Below are 23,677 nucleotides of genomic sequence, written 5' to 3'. Positions count from 1 at the left end.
CTGCCTGCTTCTTTCCGCTGCGGAACGAAGCAGCCGGCGGCGGAGGCTTGCAGAACGGCGGATCGGCTTATACTCAAGTCACCAACTTTTTCCAGTTTTTGGGGGTGAAATTGGGGGTCTCGGCTTATACTCGAGTCGGCTTATACTCAAGTATATACGGTAATTTGGGTTAGAAATGCTAAATTTACTCAGGCTCAAAATTTAAGAGAAAATTTTTATAAAATGTTTTATAGACGGCATTTGGATCCCAAGAAGTTGTCTAACATGTATCATAATTTACAGTTTAAATGTTGGAGATGTGGTAGTTTAGAAGCTACCTATTTTCACATGTGGTGGAGTTGTAGAAATATAAAAGCTTTTTGGATCAAAATTTGGTGGAACATTCAAAAGATTTTTAAGAGAAAGATAAAGTTTTCTCCGCAATTGTTTTTATTGGGTATTGTGGTAGATTGTGATGTTAAAGAAACTAACTTGATGTTGAACATGATAACAGCAGCACGGTTACTGGTGGGACAATATTGGAAGAAGGATAGTTTGCCCACTATAGAAGAATGGGTGTTTAAAGTTTCGAATCTTGCAGAAATGTCTAAGATTTCTGCTTATTTGAAAGATCATTCACAGGAAAGATATATTTCAGTTTGGAGGAGATGGATAAATTATATTCAGAACAAATATGGGACTAAAAAGTTCCATTTAGCTTATGAGTAGATTTTAGTGGGATATTGTTATTGGTACTTTGTTTGTAGTTATGTTAAAGGGGAGTTAGAGCACATTATGAATTTGGTTAATTGTATATTATGTATAATTTTTATTTAGAATATGATTATTGTAACTATAATCCTGTATTTAGCTCTGGGAAGTGGGGGGGGGGAAGTGGGTGGGTTTGGGGTGGGAGGGATTTGGGGATATATTCTAAAATTTTGTTTTTGTAAAACTCTTTAATAAAAAAAAAGAGAATTACCAGAAGTACAGGCAGGATTTCAAAGAGGCAGAGGAACTAGAGATCAAATTGCCAACATACGCTGGATCATGGAGAAAGCTAGAGAGTTCCAGAAAAACATCTACTTCTGCTTCATTGACTATGCTAAAGCCTTTGATTGTGTGGATCATAACAAACTGTGGCAAGTTCTTAAAGAGATGGGAGTACCAGACCATCTTATTTGTCTCTTGAAAAACCTATATGTGGGCCAAGAAGCAACAGTGAGAACTGGACACGGAACCACTGATTGGTTCAAATTTGGGAAAGGAGTCCGGCAAGGCTGTATACTGTCGCCCTGCCTATTTAACTTATATGCAGAGCACATCATGAGAAAGGCAGGGCTAGATGAATCAAAAATTGGAATTAAGATTGCCAGGAGAAATATCAACAACCTAAGATATGCAGATGATGGCAGAAAGTGAAGAGGAGCTAAAGAGCCTCTTGTTGCAGGTTAAAGAGAGTGCAAAAGTTGGCTTGAAACTTAACATTAAGAAAACCAAGATCATGGCATCCGGCCCTCTCAATTCCTGGCAAATAGATGGGGAAGAAATGGAGGTAGTGACAGATTTTATTTTCCTGGGCTCCAAGATCACCGCAGATGGGGACTGCAGCCAAAAAAATTAAAAGACACTTGCTCCTGGGGAGGAGAGCCATGGCAAATCTAGACAGTGCACTAAAAAGCAGAGACATCACCCTGCCAACAAAACTGTGTATAGTCAAGGCTATGGTCTTCCCAGTTGCAATGTATGTCTGTGAAATTTGGACCATAAGAAAGGCTGAGTGCCAAAGAATTGAGGCCTTTGAACTATGGTGCTGGAGAAGATTCCTGCGAGTCCCTTGGACTGCAAGGTGATCAAACCGGTCAGTCCTAGAGGAGATCAACCCTGAATGTTCTTTAGAACATTCCTGAAGTTGAAACTCAAATACTTTGGCTACCTAATGAGAAGGAAGAACTCACTGGAGTTCTGAGAAAGAGAAAGGCAATAGAAGAAAGGAACAAGAAAGGAACAAGGTGGAATGAGGTGGCTGGATGTAGTCACTGAAGCAGTAGGCCTGAGCTTAAACTATTACCCCCCGTAGATAGGGCTCGCAACTTGGGAGTCCTCCTAGACTCACGGCTCACCTTGGAAGATCACATAGTGGCTGTGACTAGGGGGGCTTTCGCCCAGGTTCGCCTGGTGCGCCATTGCGGCCCTATCTAGACCGGGATGACTTATGCATGGTCACTCACGCGCTCGTGACCTCTCATCTAGACTACTGCAACGCTCTCTACATGGGGCTTCCCTTGAGGACCACCCGGAGGCTCCAACTGGTACAGAATGCAGCCGCGAGAGTTGTGTTGGGAGTCTCCCGATACTCCCATGTTACACCTCTGCTCCGTGAGCTGCATTGGTTACCAGTTGTCTTCCGGGTGAGATTCAAGGTACTAGTAATGGTGTTTAAAGCCCTACATGGCAGGGGTCCGGAGTACCTTAGGGAACACCTGCTGCCGGCATCAACTTCCCTCCGCCCTGTGTGTTCCCACAGAGAGGGCCTCCTCAGGGTGCCACCGGTCAGAGAATGTCGATTGGTGGCCCCCAGGGGGAGATCCTTCTCTGTGGGCGCCCCGGAACTATGGAATCAGTTACCGGTTGAGCTCCGGACGGCGCCCGATCTCCGCTCCTTTCGCCGCGATCTAAAAACATACTTGTTCGAACAAGCCGGCCTGGCCTGATGGGGGATTGGTGGGGTTTTTATTGTATTTTATTGGGGTTTACTATGTATTAATTGTTTTTAGTGGGCATGTATTTAATCATTTTTTAACTTTTGTAATTTCTGTGTTTTTTATTCTTGCCCTGTTCACCGCCCTGAGTCCTTCGGGAGAAGGGCGGTATAGAAATATTAATAAATTAAAATTAAATTAAATTAAATGGACTCCAGAAGACGGTAGAGGACAGGAAGGCCTGGAGGAACGTTGTCCATGGGTTCACGATGGGTCAGACATGACTTCGTTACTAACAACAACAATATATTTTGTACTGTAATAAATTATTATATATTTTATGACATGAACATAGTGTTTTGTACAATAATTCTGTTCTTACCGGACCAAAAGTATTGCTGTCAAAGCTGTGCCCATGATGATCACCTTCTACCCATATATAGCCATGTGGAATTTTCACATATTTCTTTTTATAGCCTATGGTTCTGAAGGCAAAATGTAAATGAACAAGTTAGTTGTGCAAAAAAAGCAAAACAAAAAGCCAATACTTTAGCTATACCCTTAATGTGTATTGATTATTTATTTTTTGCATGTTGATCCCTTTTTAAAAAAATAAAATTATAAATATCAAAGTAACTGTTTAATTTCTCTCAGCCGTCTGTCCCCCCAAAATCCACTTTGCAAATACAATCATACCGACTTGAAAACTGTCATTTATTTTTCTGAAAAACAAGGTACAGGATGCAGAATCCTCCTGTAAGGACCTGTCTCAATCAGTCCTCCCAATAAAGCAGAACTCTTGAAATGGACATCATTTCAAAAGGAACTTTTATTAGAAGGTGTTGACAGCAGTGATATAAGGCAGGATCTGAGGGTTTCCTACATGAATCAATAGTCAAAAGAGTAAATGATAACCCCACCCCAACTGTCCATCCAGGCGGTTCAAATAGGCCAATCTCCAGGAGTGAAAACACTGTGGAAACGGAGTGATAAAGCACCGCTTCCAAGGCTGTTAGGTCTCTTCTTCTCTGCCTGTAGATAAGGCAGATGGCCGGAGGCACATTCCATTCTCCCCCTGATAGGATAGAGGGATAGAGCATAGAGGATAGAGGGATAGAGCAAGGAACAAAGCAAAGGAAATACATGTGAGCAACCCCAAGCTTGTCCCTCACCCCAGAAAAATGGCAGAACCTGAAAAAAAACAAGAAGCCCCCTGCCCATAGAAAGACAGGGTTCTGACATGCCGCCGCCCCCTTTAAAAATGAGAGATCTACCTGGAGAGAAATAGGGAGAGAAACAGGGAGAGAAAAGTACATATAGTTTAGTCGGGTTTATCAGGATACTGAGCGTGAATTTTTTTTTAACAACCTAGGAACCCTGACATGTCATTTGTGAACCCACTCATTCTCGGAAGATGGGAGATCTTTTCAAGCTATTAAGTATTGTATTGATCCATGGTGCTTCCTAGAATCCAAGATCTCCTTGACTTTAAAATGCTGTTTCCCCTCCACCATAATAGGTGGTGGTGCAGGAAGCATGGCCTTAAAGGCGAGTTTAGTTCATGTTTTAATAGGCTACAATAAAATACCAGGTGAACCTGTCTTAACATTTTTGGGAGTTCCAATTCTACAGTTGCTGGTTTGATAACCCTTTTAATGGGGAATGGCCCCAAGAACGTTGTCCCTAATTTTTTCAATGACTATAGAGATTTTAAATATTTTGTGGACAAGTATACTTTCTCCCCAACTTTAAACCGCTTAGGTTCTACCTGCTTCTTATCTGCCTGCACTTTGTAAGCTTCCCTAGCCTCTTCTAATGCCTTTCTCACTACCGGCCACATATTTTGGAGTTATGTAATCCATGTCAATGCTGCAAACATTGACATGTTTTTGCACTGACAATATAAGAGACAGCCTGTTATTTTAATTGCTTCATTTGGGGGGGGGGAAGGAAATCTACTCGGATGTTGTGAGAAGATGAGAAAAGCCTGCATACAGAATGGGAAGTGAAACCTCATATGTAAAACTAATTGGATAATGTGATTTATAATGTGTAGATAAGGGTGGGGATTGTGTGTGTGTTATGATGGGTTTGGAGGGAGGAGATTTCAGATTCTGGCATCCCTCCATGAGTGCCAATGTTTCGTTTCATTATTAAGCCTTTTCATATAAACAATGCCTGAATGTTGTTTGAACTGTCTCATTTATAGGAACCATGAAATCATGCCAGAATCTGCTTTCTTTCAAGCAACCTGCCATTGTATATGGCCTTGAGAGAAGTTGGCAAAGATTCAGAGGAGAATCTTTGTCATGGAAACAGAGAATAGTCTGTTGGATAGAAACTTAGCGGCTGCTGACAATTCAGAGCAGGAATTAACAGATAGAATGCTGTGGAAAGTCGAATTTTTCCAGAACTCCCATTTGGGAGCAGGATCCAAGCAGTTAGCAGAGGTCAGATGGTTGTCAGGCTGGAATCACTCCAGTAGAGACTGCACACACCTTGAGATTGGAGTGCCAGAGCCCCTAAAAAGCAGAATGGTGGAGAGCAGCCAGATCGTCTACCCCTGAGAATCTGGGTGAGTGGAAAATCCTGTCTGCAGATCAAACTGCCTACCAGCCCCAGGAGTCCCCTGCCAAGCCCTCCAGACCCATAACGACAGAGGACCCCAGCCTGGGGCCTCTGCAGCAATGGGAGGTTGGGAAACCCCCACAAGTGAAAGGCCAACAACCTCTGAGCTTGCCCCAGCTAATAGAAGCCTTGCAACAGCTGGGGGTGGTGCAGAAGCCTGGAGATCAGGAGCTGGTGGGAGTACAACAGCAAGGGTGGCAGCAGCAGGACCCAAATGTGCAACCCCTGAACATACAGCAGGACCAGTGGGGCCAGCAGCAGTGGGGGCCCTGGCAGCCATTAAATCAGCAACCAGAGTGGGGCCAGCAGCAACTGGAGACACAATAACAAGCAAGCCCCTGACTTGGAGGACCCCCTCCTTTTCCTCCTAGGGCTGAGGGAAAGATTTGAGGACCCATCCATTGCCCTCAAAGTGGAAGAGCAAATCCACAAGATAAAATAAGCTGCGCTGCCTGCCCTGGAGTACATGCGGGAGTTTCAAAAGCTAGCCAGTCGGATAGAGAGATGGCCTGAGCAATCCATAATTCATCTTTTTAGAGAAGGGTTAGATGACTACCTTTCTCTGGCATGTATCTGCCGAGCTGTGCCTGACCAACTGCATGAATGGTACCAGGCAATGGTGAAATTAGATATTCAGCTTGCCAGCTATAAGAAGCCTCTCCTACCTGAACCCGAGCCAAGGCAATCACCCCATGAAGATAGCCAACTACTGTGAGGGCTGAAAGACCCAAACCACCTGTAGACCCAGCAATTAAGTGTTTCCAGTGCGGACAGCAAGGACATTGAGCAGCGAAATGCACAGTCCCCTTCCCCCAACAGCAAAACAGACCAGGACCAGCAGTGAGAAAGAAACCTGCACAGTGGCTAAAGGGAGAGAAATCCAATCGGATGACACAGGAACCTGTTGTCCAGGTCACATCCCCCACAAGGGAGGATGCAGGAACTGAGACTGGATCCACCCCAGTTCTACCTTTTTTGACAGCGATGACGAAGGGGAGAATGACCCGATGGTGAGTCGACACATCCTACCTTTTTTATTGCCTGCTAAACTCATAATCCCTAAGTCAGGGGACAAGTAGACCTGAAAGTGCTAGTCATTACTGGCTGCTCCCGATGCATCATTAGCCTGTCATGTGCCTTGAGACTAAGTATACGAGCTAAGCCGCTCTCCAAACCTGTGAGGTTTGAGCAAGCCGATGGCTCCCTAATGGGAAAGACTTTAGTCATGCAATTAACGGAGCCCTTATGCCTGTAAATAGGTGAGCACTGGGAATTTAGTCACTTCCTGGTAGCTCCAAAGATGTCTGAGACTGTGATCTTAGGACTAGTCTGGCTAGACAAATGGAAGCCATTTATCTGGTGGGAATAAGGAATGAGAACTGTGAGATTACCCATAGGGCCCATCACCCCATTGATTCAACAGATGTTACAGGGGATTTTAACCCACCCAATGAACAAGCGCACATGGCTGCCTTAAGGCCACCTGGTGAGCCGCTCATCCCCAGCGAGTACCAGGACCTAGCGGAGGCATTTAGTGTGAAAGAGTGCAATACCTTGCCTCCTCACCTTCCCAATGATTGTTCCATTGAACTGTTACCAGGGGCCAAACTCCCCTGACCAAGAATGTACGCTATGTCCCCCCTTGAAATGGAGGATATGCAGCGGTATGTGGATACAAACCTAGCAAGGGGAATCATCAAATGGGCCAAGTCTACTGTGGGAGCCCCTGTATTGTTCAAAGAGAAAAAAGATGGGTCTCTTCGTCTCTGCTCTCATTAGGACTTCCTAAACTTTACTCAATAGCCCCTAGGGAACTAGACAAACTGCATGCCTTCATTGATAAAAAATCTAGCCCAGGAGTTCATCTATCCAGCTCAACCTAGGGTGGCAGCCCCCATTTTGTTCCAAGAAAAGAAAGATGGCTCTCTTCATCTCTGCATGGATTATCCTGGGTTAAACGTAGTGTGTGTGGTGAACATGTACCCCCTCCCCCTCATGAACGACATGTTAGCCCACCTGGCCAAGGGATTTTTTTTCAAAGCTAGACTTATGGGAAGCTTGTTACTGGATCAGAATCAAGGAAGGAGACAAATGGAAAACAGCTTTCAACTGCCCGCTAGGTTGTTTTCAGTTCAAAGTACTCCCTTTTGTCCTGCAAGGAGCACCCGCAGCTGACAAACAAGGGGCTCCATGAACATTTATACAAAGGGGTCGTAGTGTACTTTGATGATGTCTTTATCTACACTGAAACGAAAGCAGAGCATGTAAAATTGGTAAGGGAGGTGCTTAAAAATCTCCATGCAGCCAGACTGTATACCAAGTTGTCCAAATGTGAGTTTCACAAAGAAAAGATTGATATTGATATTGAATCTCCCATGAAGGGGTTGAAATGGACCCAGATAAGTTGTGGCAGTACTGGAATGTACCCTCCCCAAATCAGGAAGCAGCTGCAAAGCTTTCTGGAATTTGCCAACTTTTACTAGCAGTTAATCCCTTCATTTGCTCAAATAGCCCTTCCCATCACCAACATTAAAAACAAAAGGGGAAACAAACCAAAACCCAGCCAACCCTTGAAATGGACTATGGAATACCAGGCGGCATTTGAAAAACTTAAATAATTTTTCTTTGCTGAGCTGGTACTGAAACACCCACACCCAGGAAAACCTTTTGTCATCCAAGTGGATGTCAGCAACATAGCGGTGGGGGCTGTGCTGTTGCAAGATAATAAGGAAGGAAACTTGCAGCTGTGTGTGTACACATCACGGAAGCTAACCAAAACAGAACAGTGGGCAGTGTGGGAAAAGGCTTTTGCAGTTAGATGGGCTCTCCTTACATGGAGACACTTCTTAGAAAGTAGCAAAATCCCATTCCAGGTCTGGACTGATCACAAAAACCTGGAAGTTCTTAAAACCCCTGGAAATTATCTCCAAAGCAAGCACAGTGGACTCACTACTTTCACCATTTCAATTTCACCGTGCGCTTGGGGAGAAAAAACTTCTTGATTGGTGTTCTGTCATGAATGCTGCAATACAACAGCTCCAGGGCACAAATAGTGAAGCTCCTCCTTCTTGTAAATCATCTGGCAGCCCTGAGCTCAGCAGAAAGGGAAAACATCCATGGACAATGTTATTGCAGCAGGATTTTAGAAACAGACGAATGCAGCAGCCTTAGAAACAGACGAATGGTTCTGCAGCCACAAAACCTCTGTTCCATGCAGGATGGACTGGCATGGGTAGGTGGAAAACTATACATGCTACCTAATCAAAGACTAAGGACTATACAAATGTGCCATGATTCAAAAATAGCAGGACATTTTGGATTTGTGAAAACCCTACACATTCTTAAATGGCAGTTCTGGGGGCCCTCACTCAAGAAAGACATTGAAAGCTGTTTCCAGCTGCCCCATTTGTGCTTCAGTAAAACGGAGGGAGGGAAAAATGTCTGGGCTACTCCAAACAGAAACTGAACCTTCAGCACCCTGGAAAGAGATTTCCATGGATTTTATTGTGGAGCTCCCCAAATGCTTGGGAAACACTGTAGTTTGGGTCATAACTGACTGTCAGAATCCATTTATATTTCATTTCTAACTATCTCCTCGGTGCTAAAACCAAATCTCATCTTCCCCTGGATTCTGCCATTCCCAAGGGGGAGAGGGGACAGGCATGGGGGCTTTATTGTTTTCACTTCCTCCATCAATGTTTATCCACCTGTCTGCTATGTAATGTAACAAATTGCTTTCTATGCTATGCATTCTCTCTGAACCTCCCTCCCTTACCGGGCAACTAGAAAAAGGGGTGGGGGAAGAGATACAACCCTCCAGAATCTGGTTTATTTCCCTGAAGGAGGTGTGAGGAGCTGTGGAAATGATCATGCTGCAAACGGAACCAGATTGATGTTATTTTTCCTTTCCCACAATGGACTTACCACCTGGAGATTGGCTGATCTGGAACTGATCGAATGAACTGTGGGGTGGGGTTTGCTTGGGGACACTTTAAAAATATTGATCTGTGAGGGGATTCCTCAGATCCTGTCTATTATGCCTCCTATCTCCTATATCTTAGTAAAAGTTTCTGCTTGGAAACCTTTGTCTTCAAGAGTCCTTCTTTCTTAAGATGTGGGCTGAAGTGGGTTCTGACAGTTTTATAGATGGCACTTGCCACCAGCAAGATTAGCAAAAATGTTTAAAAATATGTCAGATAGATGCTGGAAATGTAAACATAACTCAGGCATGTATTATCATATTCGGTGGACATGTGATAAAGCAAAGGCTTATTGGAAAAAGATACATGCTTGATTAGAAAAAATGTTGGGAGAACATGTGGAATTTTAACCTGAACTATTTTTATTAAATGTAATGCAAGAAAAGATTAATAAACAAAATTTATATTTGGTTCTACACGCCACAAGAGCAGCAAGAATAGTCTTTGCGCAATACTGGGAAAATGAAGGAGTACTACCAGAGGAAGAAATAATTAAAAAAATATTGGAATGTGCAGAGATGGACAGATTAACTATGAGATTGAAAGATAAAGAAGAAACAGAATACTACCAAATCTGGGAGTCATTCTACAAATGGCTAGAGGAAAGAACCAAGGATTAGGAATTGATTATGTAGTAGTGCTTTGGAATCTAGACAGCATGCTGGCTGAAAAATTAACATATGTATGTAAGAGAAAAATTAATAAAATCTTTATTTAAAAAAAGGAAGAAACCACCGTAAAGGGGGAGCCCTCCCTCTGGCAGGGACCCTGCCAGCTGTTGGGATCTGAGACGTCCTACTCCTCAGAAGAAGAAGGGGTGGAAAAACATGACCACAAACGTTGGTGGTCGATGGGCATTGGAAAGAAAGATGAGTGGGAGAAGAGATCAAGAAAGGTGACCCTAAGACGAGGCAGCCACCAACCTGGATGGAAGCAAGAAATGGAGAAAAACCCCTTCACCTTAGTAAAGAGGAAGGAGATTGCACGCAGCACTCAAACTGGATCCTAGAAAAAGCTATTGACCTGATGAAAAGAACCCTCGGCTCTCTCAGGGATGAGAAACCTGAACCTCGCGGCCGCACCAATACCTTGGGCTGCAGCCAGAGAGACATTGAAGGGGAATTGGAAGCTAAAGTCCTGGGAACATCTGCCAAGACCACCGAGACAGCAGCTACCGCATCGGCAACCCCCACTCCCCCTGACCCGCAGCTGCTGATCAGGATGGGAGACAACACCGTTGGCGGTGAAGGTACTGATCCATCCAAAGATTCCCGCTGCTGGATGGGAAATTCAGGGGAGAGTCGCAATGCTTGGGGTTCTTCCTAACTCAAGTTCTTAGCTACATGGAAGAATACGGACGAGACATCCCCAGAATTCCGGGCAATCACCAACAAGCTGAACTGGCCAGAAGATATCCTCCTTAGCCACTAAAAAAACGGCCTAAACTATGACCTGTATGATGCTTGCCCTACCAAGCCCAGGAGTGGAGAAAGCAGAAAGGGGTTACCCCAAATACTGGAGGAATACCGAGACCTTGCTGAATTCTTCAGTGAAGAATGGGTGGATGAGCCCACTCCTCATGGACCCACAGACTGTGCCATAGAAATCAAACCCAGGGCAAAACTCCTGAAGCCCAGATTGTACTCCATGAGCCCTAAAGAGAAGGAGGAGATGGAAAGATTCATAAATAAAAACCTAGAAAGGGGATTTATCAAACCTGCAAAGTCCAAAGTAGCCCCGGTCCTATTTAGAGAGAAGAAGGATGGCACTTTGCCCTTGTGTGTGGATTACCACTCCCTGAATGCAATCAGTGAAAGTTACCTGTACCCCCTACCCCTCATGAAGGACATGTTATCCATCTATCGAAAGGAAGAATTTTTACCAAACTAGATCTAGCAGAAGCATACTACCATGTTAGGATTAAGGAAGGAGACAAATAGAAAACCACATTTCTTTGAATTGGATGCTACCAATTCAAAGTTTTGCCATTTGGACTACAAGGGCCCGCCACAGTATTTATGCAATTAATCAACAAGGTGCTAAGGGAGCACCTATTCAAGGGGGTCCTGGTTTATTTAGATGACATCCTTATCTTCACTGAGTGCAAAGAGGAGCATGTCAACCTAGTCAGAGCAGTTTTAAAGAAACTACAAGCTGCCCACCTATATGCCAAACTATCAAAATGCAAATTCCACCAGGAAAGAATAGACTACCTGGGCTATCGCATATCCACACAGGGCATCGAAATGGACCCTGAGAAGGTCAGGGCAGTGCTAGAATGGGCACCACCTTGCACAAAGAAGCAATTACAAAGTTTCCTGGGTTTCACAGGAAATTGCCCAGACTGCTACAACCAGTGGTGAATCCCTCAGCCCCCTGGAGGGATTTTATAGTGGAATTACCAGAAAGCAATGGAAACACTGTCATCTGGGTGGTTACGGACCTGTTTTCCAAACAAGTGCACTTTATCCCTTGCCAAAAGATCCCCACTGCAAAACCGTAGCGAAACTATTCGTGCAGCACATCTACAGACTGCATGGGGCACCCCAACACATCATATCAGATAGGGGAGTGCAATTTACATCAGAATTTTGGAAAAAAAATTTATCCCTCTTAGGAACGACTCAGGGACTGTCATCTAGTCATCATCCTCAGAGCAATGGACAGATGGATTTTTTGAACTCAGTACTTGAGCTATACTTAAGGTGTTTTATTAATTTCCAGCAACCAAATTGGACGGACCTACTCCCTTTCGCCAAAGTTTCTTACAATAATGCAGTCCACTCCAGCAAAGACTACACTCCTTTTCAAGTAGCCACTGGCCAAAGTTTTAACCCTATGCCAGAAATAACCCCAAACGAACCAGCAATCCCATCACTGAAAGAATGGATATCCCAATTACAAAACACCTGGCCAGTGGTTAGGAAAGCCTTAGATGAAGCTAGACAAGCACACAAAGCACAAGCGGATAAAAAAAAGAGTTGACCCTAAACTATTCACTGTAGGAAAATCTACAATCCCTACAGCCCTGTAAAAAACTTGGTCCAAAATATATAGGACCTTTTACCAATTAAAAGAATCATAAACCCAATAACAGTAGAATTAGAACTACCCAAGAACCTCAGGCAAATACACCCAATTTTCCACTGCAGCATGCTGAAACGAGAACAACAATCACCCTTATGGCCAAAACTCAACCCCCACCTCCAATCATGGTTGAAGGAGAACAACACTTCGAGATAAAAGAAAATCCTAGATTCTAGGAAGTATTATAGAGCAACTCAATACCTAGTAGCATGGAAACACCACGAGTGGGTCCACAAACGTCATGTCAGAGCACCCAAATTGCTAAATAAGTTTCATACAGAATATCCCAACAAACCAGACTTACTTCTATACCTGTTTCGTTTTCTCTACAGGTGGATCTCTCTTATTTTTAAGGGGGGGGGGCATTCTAATGATGCATTTTTAAATTGGAGCTTGACCCACACTATGATAATTAAGCTTTTATATTCTATAATTCCTTAAAGTAAAAAAGTAATATGTGTAAAATGAGCTTTTTGCAAATCTCTACCCCTTTGCTTCAGAGGACTTGACTTCTAAACAATAACATTTATAGAAGTACAGAAAGCCACTGTTATTCCATTTGGATAAGCAGGGACTATTAATCACATCTATTACTATATATTTCAGCATTGCTTGCCTTTACAAAGCATCTGTCTGCATCTAGTTTTTCTTTTTTTATTATTTATAGAATCTGCTTAATTTTCCAAATGATAAATATCAAGAATGTTTTAAAGTCATTTTCACAATAGTTCAACCAACAATAGTAAAAATAAAACATCCTTACAGTACTTCAAAAAGGTTAAGCAGTGAAGTCCTGCAGTGGTGTAGCAGAAAAATGAATATGTACTGTATACATACAGATAACTTCTTTAAAAAAATCCACTTTAAATCTTCTCTTAGAACATTGTGTCAAAATCACCTTATTGGCTATACAGCTAGTTCTTGGATATGAGCACTTGGTCAGAGACTATTCAAAGTTACAAAGACAGTGATTGAGGGGGGGTTTATATCTGCTCTTTGGTTTTGCAGCATTCCTGCATTCCTGTGACCATAATCCGGGTACCCAGTTTACAATTACAAATGTTGCAGCAAACCATATTCATTGGGATCACAATTTCCAAAGTTCTCTGCCAGCTTCCCACAAGCAAAGTCAATGGGGAAGCCAGCAGGGAGTTGAAAGTCACTACCATATTTTGCCTCTGTAGCACCTGCCTGTTGCCTACCCCCACCCCCAAGCTTTCTCTCTCTTCCCACTTCATGTGGTCATGAAATTACAACAGCAACTGGGACTGTAGGTGTCAAGAGTGGATTGCCATCACTAAGCAATGTGGGCATGCAATGTTCCACTTTATGACAAATTGCTCAGCAATAGAATTACAGTCCCAATTGGTAGAGGAAATTGCACTACCTTTGCTAGCTTTCAATTGTTCATGAATCTTATTTTTTTAATCTTTTTAATCTATATCTATCAAAATTAGTCCTATATTTGCAGAATAATCTTTTACTTTGTGCTCTTTTGAACTGAGAATATAAAGAAATCATAGATATGGCAGTCAAAAATGCTGCTTACCCTAAGAGGTTGCTGACACTTTCCTGGACTTAATGATGATTTGTTACTCCACTTGCCCTTTATGAATCATCCTATTAGAAAGCATTTGGACACATTCCAATATTAAAGGGCAGTTTAGCTTTTAGAGAAAAGCAAGTGGCAGAGACACTGTACATGAAGCTGCACCTCATTCTGAAATCCAGCAGCATTACTATTACCTTTTTTCAACTGTATTTCTCTTTAACTAGGCCCTAGTTAAAAATACACATTAAATCAACTCGAAAAAGAAGTAACCGTTATATTAAATATTAGATCTTCAGCCAGTAGCTCTCCACATTGAGTGAATTGATGGATGCTGTGATTATCCTAAGGCCTGGGAGAATAACCAGCTTTTTAACAGTTTCCTATATTTCACAAGGCAGGTGGCTGAGTTAAAAGATTTAAGAAATCTTTTTTTTCCTCCCTTGGGAGTCACAGAATTCCTCCAGATAATCCCACAAGATCAGGCTTTGGGAACCTCAAATGGATCTGTCGAATTGTGAGTAACTATTCACTAAAAATGATAATATATTATTATAGATAGAGCTGGAAGGGACCTTGGAGGTCTTCTAGTCCAGCCCCCTGCTTAAGCTGGAGAACCTATACCATCTAAGACAAGTGTCTGTCTCCAGTGATGGGGACTTCCGGGTGGCAAGGTGCCGCCGAAGACAGCCATTTCCAGGCTGTCCGCTCCGCGACTTTGTAGAACCGCCGAAAACAGCGCCGATCAGCTGTTTTGGCGGTTCAGAAGCCCCCTCCTCGGGAGAAGAGGAGGGGGTGAGTACCCAGGTAGGGGTTGAGCTCTCCGGGGCCGCTAGAGCTTAAAGTTCTGGCGGCTGAAGGATTGAGCCCCCCCGAAGCCTGGGTTTGCTCCGGGCTGCGCAGGAGCAGAACAAGGCGTTCGCAACCATCCCTGCCAGCAGGAAAGGATTTTGGAGAACGAGGATGCAGGCAGAGCGATACAGGAGATTAAGGTGAAAGTGGACTTTTGATCTTTAGCTCAATGGACTTTGTAGACTTTGAAAGTGAAAGTGCATAGTAAGTAATAGTGGGGGAAAATGGCGGCTAAATCTTCCAAAGTTATTAGAAGTGCGGGGGCTTCCCCGGTGCAGCAGTCTTCGTTGCAAGCTTTATTGCCCCCCGTACCTCCGCCTACGCCAGCTCTGACAGTTAAAGTTTTGCAAGATGCTTTGGAAAAGTACTCACAGCAAATAGCTGAGATTATAGATGAAAAGCTGGATGAGAAGTTAACAGAAATAAGGGCGGACATCTTGCTTGCATTTCAAGGCATGGCAATATGTATCGAGCGCTTGGATGAAAGAGTGGAAGATCTCAGCCAAAATAATATTAAATTAGATGCAAAAATGTTAGAGACTGAGAATGTGGTGGATAAAATTGACAGTGACTTGACCTTGGTGCAGTACCACGAGATGGAGTTTGCTGTTAGAATCAGAGGCTTGAAGAGAATCCTAAAGAAGATCTGAAGGAAATAGTCTCTGAGGCTCTGGAAGGGGTGCTGGGACGGCCAGCAGATGGAATTGTGGGAGACATAGATAAAATCTTTCGTGTCAATTCATGGATTGCAAGACAAAGGAAACTACCTAGAGACGTGGTTGTTTATTTTACAAAGAGAGCAATCAGGAATGAAGTTATTCAAGCTTCTTACAATACTAAGCTTGTAATTGCTGAGCAAGAAGTCCTGGTTTTAAAAGAGATCCCTCCAAAAATTTTAAGGAGAAGAAAGGAGTTTGCTTTTCTAGCACAAGAGCTCAGGCGACGTGATATTAAGTTTAGATGGGAGATACCAGTGGGTATGGTGGTGATGTATGAAGGCACGAGACATCATCTTATCACAGTGATGCAAGCACGTGATTTTTATAGTAATGTTTTAAAAGCAACCCCCATACCACTTTTGGAATCTACAAAGAAGAATGGTGAGGGAAAGCCTCAAGGTGCGGAAGGAACAATGCAGACAGATGAGATAGCTACAGGAGTGGATCAAATTTCTGTATCATCGGAAGAAGCAAGAGACCAGAGGATGTTGCGTGCTGCTATGAGATGAATGAGACGAGAGCAAGAACAAGATCAGCAGAAAGTTACGGAACCTCCAAAGCGTACCTATAGCAAAGCTGTGGGAGGGGCGTGGCCTAAGAATGTTAAGGGGATCCTGGAAGACGCGCTCCAAAAGCTTCGGGTTGCTAAGGATGGCGACTAAGCTTCTAACTTGGAATGTCAATGGCTTAAATTCACCACAGAAGAGAAAGAAAATTTTTCAATATTTAAAACAATTTAAGACTGATGTTATTTCCTTACAAGAAACACATATTAGAGTTATGGACCAAAAGTACTTATTAAATTCAAGATTGGGTACACAATTTATTGCTTCTGCAATGAATAAGAAAAATGGAGTGGTTATTTATGTCAAGAATACTATTACAGTGGAGTTAATTGAAGCAGATAAACAAGGAAGATATGTTATAGTAGATTTGTTAATAGAAGGCAAAAAAAACGCTTTTGGTTGGATTATATGCTCCTAATCAACAACAAGCAGACTTTTATAGTTTATTACACAGCAAGATCACTCAATTGGATTACAAATCTTTTATTTTTATGGGAGACTGGAATGGTGTTTTGAATGTACAAATGGACAAGAGTGGCTCTTTTAGAAGTACTCCAAGTCATGCTAAATTGCCTAAATCTTTTTTTGAGATGATGGATGATTTGGAGCTGCGAGATATTTGGAGAGAAAGAAACTTACAAGAAGAGGATTATACTTTTTTTTCTGATAGACATCAATCTTTTTCTAGGATTGACTTTATATTAATTACTAATGATTTCTTTTCTAGGATTAAGAAGATAAAGATTTGTCCAAGAACTATGTCTGACCATAGTCCAGTCTGGCTAGAGATTGATAAGGACAACAGAGATAGGCGCTCCTGGCGTCTAAATGAGAACTTGTTTAGAAATCAGGAAAATGTGGAAGAATGTAAAAAACAGATGGTCTTTTTTGAAATTAATATGAATAAGGGTACTTCTATGGAAATGGTTTGGGATGCTAGTAAGGCTTATATGAGAGGTGTGTTAACATATATGAATAATAAGTACAGACGTAATTTGGAATTTAGGAGGAAAGAATTAGAGAATGAAATTAGGGAAAAAGAAAAGGCTCTAATTTTGAATCCATCGGATGCGAAGATTAAAGAGGTTATTAATCTATTAAGGGGACAGTTTGATAAGTTAATGGCTGATCAGGTAGCAACTAATTTACGGTTTGCTAGACATAATACTTTTTGTAATGCTAATAAACCAGGTAGATGGCTAGCTTATATGTTAAGGAAGAAGCAAAGAGCTTCTAATATAGATAAAATAGAACATAAGGGTAAGGTTGTGTATCAACAGAACCTTATTAAGGAAACCTTTGTTGATTTTTATTCTAAATTATATGCTAGAGATAAGATTAATGATGCAGATATTGATGTATATTTGAGGAATGCTAGTATTCCGGTCCTTACACAAGAACAAAAGGAAGATATGAATCAACTGATAACTGAGGAAGAAATTCTTTTGGCAATTAAACAGTTGAAAGTGGGCAAAGTGCCAGGCACGGATGGATTGACTGCTGTGTATTATAAAAAATTACAGTCTGAAATGATAAAGCCATTAAGGGAATTGTTTCAGACAATTCAAAGGGGAGGAGGGGTGCCTCCGTCTTGGAAAACTGCTTTCATTTCTTTGAGTCCGAAGGAAGACCAGGATGTCACCCAAGCAAGAAACTATAGACCAATATCACTTTTGAATACGGACTACAAGATATTTGCTAAGGTCTTAGCTAACAGACTAATGAGGGTACTGCAACAGGTAATTCATGGTGACCAAACTGGGTTTATAAGTGGTAGACAAATGAAAAATAACGTGAGGCATATAGTTGACTTGTTGGAATTTCTGGAAAGAAACAACCAGATCCCTGCAGCGCTGATCTTTTTGGACGCTGAAAAAGCCTTTGATCAATTGGACTGGCAATTCTTGATGAAATAGATAAAATGAATTTTGGGGATAAATTTTTACAACCAATTAGGGCATTATATCAAAAGCAAACAGCCCGTATAATAGTAAATAACAGTCTGACCGAAGTATGTAATATTGAAAAGGGCACAAGGCAGGGGTGTCCGTTATCACCTTTATTATTTGTTTTAACATTGGAGATATTATTGATTAAAATACGGAATTCAGAAAAAATTAAGGGAATTCAAATAAGAGATCAGGATTATAGATTGAGGGCGTTTGTAGACGATCTGGTTGTTACGGTGACCCAGGCAGAAAATTCTGTTGTAGAATTGATGGAGATAATAATGCAATATGGGAAGGTTTCTGGATTCAAGGTTAATATACAAAAAACTAAAATGCTGTCTAAAAATATGACAGTATCACAAAAGGCTGTTTTAGAAGGGTTAACTGGATTTGAAATTGTCAAAAGGGTTAAATATTTGGGGGTATATTTGTCACCCTCAAATGCAAAGTTATATAAAAATAATTATGAAAAGCTATGGGGTAAAGTTCAAAAAGAATTGGATAGCTGGGAAAAATTACAATTGTCCTTATTGGGAAGAATTGCAGCAGTGAAAATGAATGTCTTGCCGAAATTTTTATTTTTATTTCAAATGATACCTATTCTTAAAAAGGATTCAAACTTGGAGGAATGGCAAAAGGGTATTAATAAATTTGTTTGGGCAGGGAAAAGGCCACGAGTTAAATTTAAGATTATGCAGGATATGCGTGAAAGAGGTGGTCTTAAAATGCCCAACCTTAAATTATACTATGAAGCTGCTGCATTGTCAGTGATAAGTGATTGGATTAACTTAACACAAGGGAGATTATTAAATCTTGAAGGTCGTGATTTGTTATTTGGTTGGCATGCATATTTATTGTATGATAAGAAGGTAGATAATGTGTTTAAGGTGCATATTTTGAGACATGCTTTGTTACGAGTTTGGAATAAGTATAGATATAAGTTAAATTATAAGATACCTTTATGGGCAATACCGAAACATGCAATAGAAAACATAAATGTTGGGTTTAAACATGATGTGACTACATATAAGGAAATTTTAAGTTTGGAGAGGAATGCATGGTGTTTGAAGTCCTATAACTTTTTGCGAGGAGAAAAGATTGTTCAAACCTGGTTTCAGTATGGGCAACTACAGGCCAGGTGGAAAGAAGACCAGAAAATTGGTTTTTCAATGACTGATGAAAATTTGGTAAAGCAAATTAGAAATCAGGGTCAAGCACATATCAAACGGATATATCTTGCATTGATAGAAATTGATTCAGAAACAGAACTTGTTAAAGATTGCATGATAAAGTGGGCTCAGAATATTCAAGAAGTTATTACAATGGATACTTGGGAAAAGATCTGGGTGAGAAATGTAAAATTTACACAAGCCCAAAATTTAAGAGAGAATTTTTATAAAATGTTTTATAGGTGGCATTTAGATCCCAAAAAGCTAGCAAGTATGTATCCGAATTACCAGCCTAAATGTTGGAGGTGTGGTGGTGAAGACGCAACGTATTTTCACATATGGTGGACCTGTAAAAAGGTTAAAGCATTTTGGATTAAAATCTGGTAGAATATGCAGAAGATATTTAAGAAAAGGATAAAGTTTTGTCCGCAATTGTTTTTACTGGGTATTATTACTGATACTACTGTTGTGGACACTAAGTTGATGTTGAACTTAATTACAGCAGCAAGACTTTTAGTAGGGCAATATTGGAAGAAGGAAGAACTGCCGACTATAGAGGAATGGACTTTAAAAGTTTCTAACCTGGCGGAAATGGCAAAGATTTCGGCGTATTTGAAAGACCATTCGTAACAACGATATATCCTGGAGTGGGAAAAATGGATTGATTACATCCAGAATAAATATGGGACTAAAAAGTTTCACTTAGCATTTGAATAAGTATCGATGTCACATTTATATTGCTTGTAGTCATTTTATAAGAGCTAAAGTGCGATAGACCTAATAGTTTATTGTTGTTAGCATATGGTAGTTTATGATTGTTTTTTACTTTTATACCTTGTATTTAGCTCTGGGAAGTCGGGGAGGGGGGAAGGGGAGGGGGGGAGGGTTGGGTTGGGAAGGGGGGGTGGGGGTGGGGTTGTTTTGTTAAAGATAAAATGTATTGAAAAACTTTTCAATAAAAAAAATCTCCAGTGATGGAACGCCTACAATTTCTGGAGGCAAGCTGTTCCACTGGTTAATTGTCCTCACTGTCAGGAAGTTTCTCCTTAATTCTAGGTTGCTTCACTCTTTGTTCAGTTTCCAGACATTGTTTCTTGTCCTGCCTTCTGGTGCTTTGGTGAATAACATGACCCCCTCTTCTTTGTGGCAGCCCCTCAAGTACAGGAATACTATTATCATGTCTCCCCTATTCTTTTCTTTAGACTAGCCAGACCCAATCCTGCAGCCATTCTTCGTCTCCAGGCCTTTGATCATCTTAGATGCTCTTCTCTGATTTTTTTCCAAACTCTCAACATCTTTATTGTGATATGGTGACCAAAACTGGCTGCAGTATTCCAGGTGTGGTCTTACTAGGGTTTTATAAAGTGGTAATAATACTTCGTGTGATCTTGATTCTCTGCCTTTGTTTATTACAACCCAGGATCATATTAGCTTTTTTGGCTGCTGCTGCACACTGCAGCTCTGAAGATGGCTCTGCTGCCTACCCAGACTATTGAGTGGCTACCAGTAGATACAGAAAGGTTAGATATAGAAATAACTATGTTTCAACATCCTTATTACCTGCATGGAATACAAAAAAAACCCAGCAACAATTAAGGAACTAACAATTATGAATTTATTCATCAATGAAAGCTAAGATGCAATCAATAACCCAATCAAAAATATAGTTTGAACATATGTTTACAATTCTGAAACAACCAATGGTTTCTTAATAACTATCTTCCACTCAAAGATTGAAGTAAGTAGCAAAAAAGAACATATTATGGCTTAATGGAATTTTTTTATCTATCAGTTGGTCAATAAGTTACCTAAGAATTGTTCAAGTGACTCAAAAATAGATTTATTAAAAATACTGTATTATAGTTTTGTTTTCCATAAATAGAAAAGCTATAGCAAATTAAAGCACTCCAATAACTGGTTGGTAGAAATGGAAGTGAGGCTAACCAGCCTTTCTGACTTAGCAGAAGAACCTCTGAGCTATTATAGGAAACAATTTCCATAGCAACATAGTTTAGTTTTGCACAGTGCAAGCTGCAATGAGAGTTAAAACTGCATCTTCCATTATATCCTACTCAGTGCTTTTTTTCTTAAAAAAAAAAGGTGCAGGAATTCTCATCTTGGCGGGCGCAGGAGGCGGGAGGTGGGGGGGCGGTGCTGCTGCAGTCACAGGTGCGAAGAGTGTTGGTGGCAGGCTCCCCTCCCTGGGGCCGGAGCTGGCACGGCTGGTGCTGTGGGAGCAGCAGAGCCCACTCTATATGGCGGGGCTCTGCAATGCGGGCAGCGGAGGCGATGTTTTAATCTTATGATTTTAAATATATATTTTTCTATTGTAAGTTTCCCCAAACCTCACCATGTGGATTGCATACAAATATTATATAATTGGTAAATAAAGGTAGAACATATGTTAAATATACATCAAATGATAATATGCTTCCCTACAAAGTCAATTCTTGCTCAATGACAGACCAAGGAGTTAACTCGGAAAGGCAAGAGGAAAATCTAGAAGAGGTCTGTGCAGCTCTTCAACATCTTCATCAATGATTTGGATGAGGGGATAGATGGGGAACTCATGAAATTTGCAGACAACACCAAGCTGGCAGGAATAGCCAATACTCCAGAAGATAGGCTTAAGATACAGGAGGATCTGGACAGACTCAAACACTGGGCACTATCTAACAAAATGAAATTCAATTGTGAAAAAAGTAAAGTTCTACATTTAGGCAGGAAAAATCAAATGCACAGTATAGGTGGTACCTTGCTCAATAGTAGTAACTGTGAGAGAGATCTCGGAGTCCTAGTGGACAATCACTTAAATATGAGCCAGCAGTGTGCTGCAGCTGCCAAAAAAGCCAACACAATGCTAGGCTGCATTAACAGAGGGATAGAATCAAGATCACATGAAGTAGTAATACTATTTTACAATGCCGTGGTAAGGCCACATCTGGAATATTGCATCCAGTTTTGGTCACCACGATGTAAAAAAGATGTCGAGACTCTAGAAAGAGTACAGAGAAGAGCAACAAAGATGATTGGGGGACTGGAGGCTAAAACATATAGGGAACGGTTGCTGGAATTGGGTATGTGTAGTTTAATGAAGAGAAGGGTGAGGGGTGACATGATATCAGTGTTCCAATATCTCAGGAGCTGCCACAAAGAAGAGGGAGTCAAGCTATTCTCCAAAGCACCTGAAAGCAGGACAAGAAGTGGAGTTCCTCAGGGGTCGGTCCTCTCGCCTCTCCTGTTCAACATCTATATGAAGCCGCTGGGTGAGATCATTCGTGGTTTTGGAGTTGGGTATCATCAGTATGCTGATGATACCCAGCTTTTTATTTCGACCCCAAACCACCCCAGTGATGCCCTCGACGTGATGTCCCGTTGCCTGGAAGCGGTTCGGGTCTGGATGGGGAGGAACAGGCTTCGACTCAACCCTGACAAGACTGAGTGGCTGTGCGTTCTGGCATCCCGAGAAATTCAGAATATTCCATCTCTTTCTATGGGGGGTGAGTTATTACCCCCCGTAGATAGGGCTCGCAACTTGGGAGTCCTCCTAGATTCACAGCTTTCTTTAGAAGATCATATATTAACTGTGACTAGGGGGGCCTTCGCCCAGGTTCGCCTGGTGCGCCAGTTGCGGCCCTATCTAGACCGAGATGCCTTGAGTACGGTCACTCATGCACTCGTGACCTCTCGATTGGACTACTGCAACGCTCTCTACAAGGGGCTGCCCTTGAGGACCACTCGGAGGCTCCAACTGGTGCAGAATGCAGCCGCGAGAGTTGTGTTGGGAGTCTCCCGATACTCCCATGTTACACCTTTGCTCCGTGAGCTGCATTGGCTTCCAGTTGTCTTCCGGGTGAGATTCAAGGTGCTGGTAATGACCTTTAAAGCCCTACATGGCATGGGTCCGGAGTACCTTAGGGAGCACCAACTTCCCTCCGCCCAGTGCGCTCCCACAGAGAGGGCCTCCTCAGGGTGCCACCGGTCAGAGAATGCCGTCTGGTGGCCCCCAGGGGGAGGTCCTTCTCTGTGGATGTGCTGGATTTGTGGAACCGTTTACCGGTTGAGCTCCGGACGGCGCCCGACCTTCGCTCCTTCCGACGCAATCGTTAAGACTTACTTGTTTGAACAAGCTGGCCTGGCCTGATGGGTTTTGGGGTTTTATTACTGTTTTTAATGTATTTTAACTTATTGTTTTAAGGTATTGGGCACTTAAATTTTTTCTTAATTTTTGTATTCTTTTTATTAGTATTTATTGCCCTGTTCACCGCCCTGAGTCCTTCGGGAGAAGGGCGGTATACAAATAAAATTATTATTATTATTATTATTATTATTATTATTATTATTATTATTATTATTATTATTATTGTTGTTGTTGTTGTTGTTGTTGTTGTTATTATTTCAAACTCAGTCTTACTATGTTCTTACTATGTTCAAAACCATAAATTATTTATACTTTAAATAATTTGTAACACTTGTAAAGAAAAAAAAACATTGACA

The 23,677-nt window shown here is 41.7% G+C and overlaps 1 protein-coding gene across 2 annotated transcripts in view; it reads right to left on the bottom strand.

The window, feature by feature from the left end:
• Positions 1-23,677, bottom strand: part of IMMP2L (inner mitochondrial membrane peptidase subunit 2) — a 292,279-nt gene that overhangs the window by 71,636 nt on the left and 196,966 nt on the right. The window contains exon 5 of one of the 2 annotated variants that reach the window (XM_081331109.1): positions 3,064-3,166. The exons of the other annotated variant lie outside the window; for it this stretch is intronic. Within the exon in view, the coding sequence (XP_081187235.1) occupies positions 3,064-3,166 (103 nt within the window). The remainder of the gene's footprint in view (positions 1-3,063; positions 3,167-23,677) is intronic. 2 annotated transcript variants of the gene reach the window in all.

This window comes from Vipera berus (assembly GCF_964194415.1).
Source record: "Vipera berus genome assembly, chromosome: 6".
Classification (NCBI taxonomy): domain Eukaryota; kingdom Metazoa; phylum Chordata; class Lepidosauria; order Squamata; family Viperidae; genus Vipera; species Vipera berus.
This window is presented reverse-complemented; position numbering and strand designations above follow the sequence as displayed.